This window comes from Chrysochloris asiatica, unplaced genomic scaffold, assembly GCF_000296735.1.
Source record: "Chrysochloris asiatica unplaced genomic scaffold, ChrAsi1.0 scaffold00064, whole genome shotgun sequence".
In the NCBI taxonomy this organism is placed as follows: Eukaryota; Metazoa; Chordata; class Mammalia; order Afrosoricida; family Chrysochloridae; genus Chrysochloris; species Chrysochloris asiatica.
In genome coordinates, this window is record NW_006408582.1 from 9,153,615 (window position 1) to 9,155,765 (window position 2,151).

The window sequence follows — 2,151 nt, forward strand, 5'->3', positions numbered from 1 at the left end:
GGATACACTCTTGGCTCTCACGGAACAGTCTGGAGCATACGAGCAGGTATCTCGCCACATCTCTTGAGTCCACCCTTGAATTGTGTCCACAATTAGGGTTTAGATATTGACATGTCTGATGTACATATGGTAGAGAAGCTAGATTGCAGAGCATCCCTAGGTAAAAGCAAAAAGAGTCATTCAAAACAAAGACAAGATCTGACAGAGTGGGGTAGACACAGGCACAATGTAAAATAGAATCCCAGGTTTATCCTCACTTCTTTCCCAAACTGCAATATATATTTTTCTTGAGAAGGAAAGGACCGTGTGGTAAAACTGAAAATTGTTTCACTAGGAGGAATCCAGCTATTATATTGTGAGACTTCTCTTCCAGCATTCCAGGTGTCAGAGTGGAAGGTGTTACACCGCTAACTAGACGTTCCAGGTGCCTCGGTGATCAAAGAAGGGTTAGGACCACCACGTGGCTGCCAACATCATTGAGAGAAACACCAGCTAGAGGACTGCAGTTATCATCGGCAGTGGCTCTATTATAAGTGAGACACAACCCATCCATCTTGGGTCAGTTGTACAGCTATTACAGGAAGTATACATTAGGATTGCTGGTCCAGAAGACTTAGAGTGACCTGACCCAGGATTCAATCTGTAGGTCACCCAAGATTTTGTTTAAATCTAAGGCAGTGCAAATCTGCACCACAAACTAGTTGATACCCTTAAGAGTTAGAGTGAGACGACATTTGGGACAATGGCACTAGCACTGCTAGAAGACTGGTGTGGGATAATGAATGTGGATACTCAGAAGTCACTGCTGGTTCTGGGGATACCAGTGGACTGTGATGAGGCTGAGATTCAGGAGGTTCTGCAGGATAATTTAAAGTCCCTGGGCAGGTACAGACTGCTTGGCAAAATATTCCGGAAGCAAGATAATGCCAATGCTGTCTTGTTAGAGCTTATGGAGGAGCTCGATACCTCAATGATCCCCGGTGAAGTGCAGGGAAGGGGTGGTATCTGGAAAGTGGTCTTTAAGACCCCTAACCAGGACACTGAATTTCTTGAAAAACTAAACCTCTTTTTAGAAAAAGAGGGGCAGACATTAGCGGGTATGTTCCGAGCCCTTGGGCATGAGGGAGTGTCGACCACTACTGTCCCTTCCATATCACCAGAGTTACTGGCCAATTTGGTGGGACAAGCGATTGCACATGCACCTCAGCCTCTGCTACCCATGAGATACCGAAAATTGAGAATATTCTCAGGTAGTGCAGTTCCAGCCCCAGAGGAAGAGCCCTTTGAAATCTGGTTAGAACAGGCCACTGAGATCGTCAAAGAGTGGCCAGTAGCGGAAGCAGAAAAGAAAAGGTGGTTAATGGAAAGCCTGCGTGGCCCTGCCCTGGACCTCATGCATATAGTGCAGGCAGACAATCAGTCCATAAGCGTGGAGGAGTGCTTGGAGGCATTTAAGCAGGTGTTTGGAAGCCTGGAGAGCCGCAGGACTTCACAGGTTAGGTATCTGAAGACTTATCAGGAGGAGGGCGAGAAAGTCTCTGCCTATGTATTACGTTTAGAAACCTTACTCCGGAAAGCTGTCGAGAAGCGTGCCATTCCTAGAAATATTGCAGATCAGGTCCGTTTGGAACAAGTCATGGCGGGGGCGAGCCTTAGTGAAATACTGTGGTGCAGGCTTAGGGAGTTGAAAGATCAGGGACCACCTCCCAGCTTCCTTGAGTTAATGAAGGTAATACGGGAAGAGGAGGAGGAAGAAGCCTCTTTTGAACATGAGAATCTTGAAGATCCAGATGAGGCGGAAGGCTATGGCCCATGGGTTAACCAGGCTGACCCATAAGAACCAACTTGGAACAGGATTACAGTAGTGCACTGAGGGAAACTTGCTTTACTAGACTAAGACCTTTTCAGTTTTTGGGTTGTTTTTTTTTTTTTCCTTAAGTGCACTGGATGAAAATTAAGATGTTCAGTCCAAGTCTTAACTCTTCTTTCAAAGAAAAATACCTGAGAGTTTCTTGAACTCTACATCGATTATTAATAACAAGATTATATTTCAACTATTAGATCTTAAGCTGAAAGGAATCTGAAACATGAGTACTAAAAATTTCCTTAAAATATCCCACAAATTGACATAAATAGAAGAAATCAGAGACA

General features: G+C 44.7%; 1 protein-coding gene across 1 annotated transcript; it reads left to right on the forward strand.

The window, feature by feature from the left end:
• The first annotated feature begins 742 nt into the window (after window positions 1–742).
• Window positions 743–1,837, forward strand: PNMA2 (paraneoplastic Ma antigen 2). Its single transcript, XM_006864439.1, has one exon. The coding sequence runs from the start codon at window positions 743–745 to the stop codon at window positions 1,835–1,837; it is 1,095 nt and encodes a 364-aa protein (XP_006864501.1).
• The last annotated feature ends 314 nt before the right edge of the window (window positions 1,838–2,151 follow it).

Coding starts and splice junctions, on each gene's coding strand:
- PNMA2 (XM_006864439.1), top strand. CDS start 743: ATGGCACTAGCACTGCTAGAAGACTGGTGTGGGATAATGAATGTGGAT.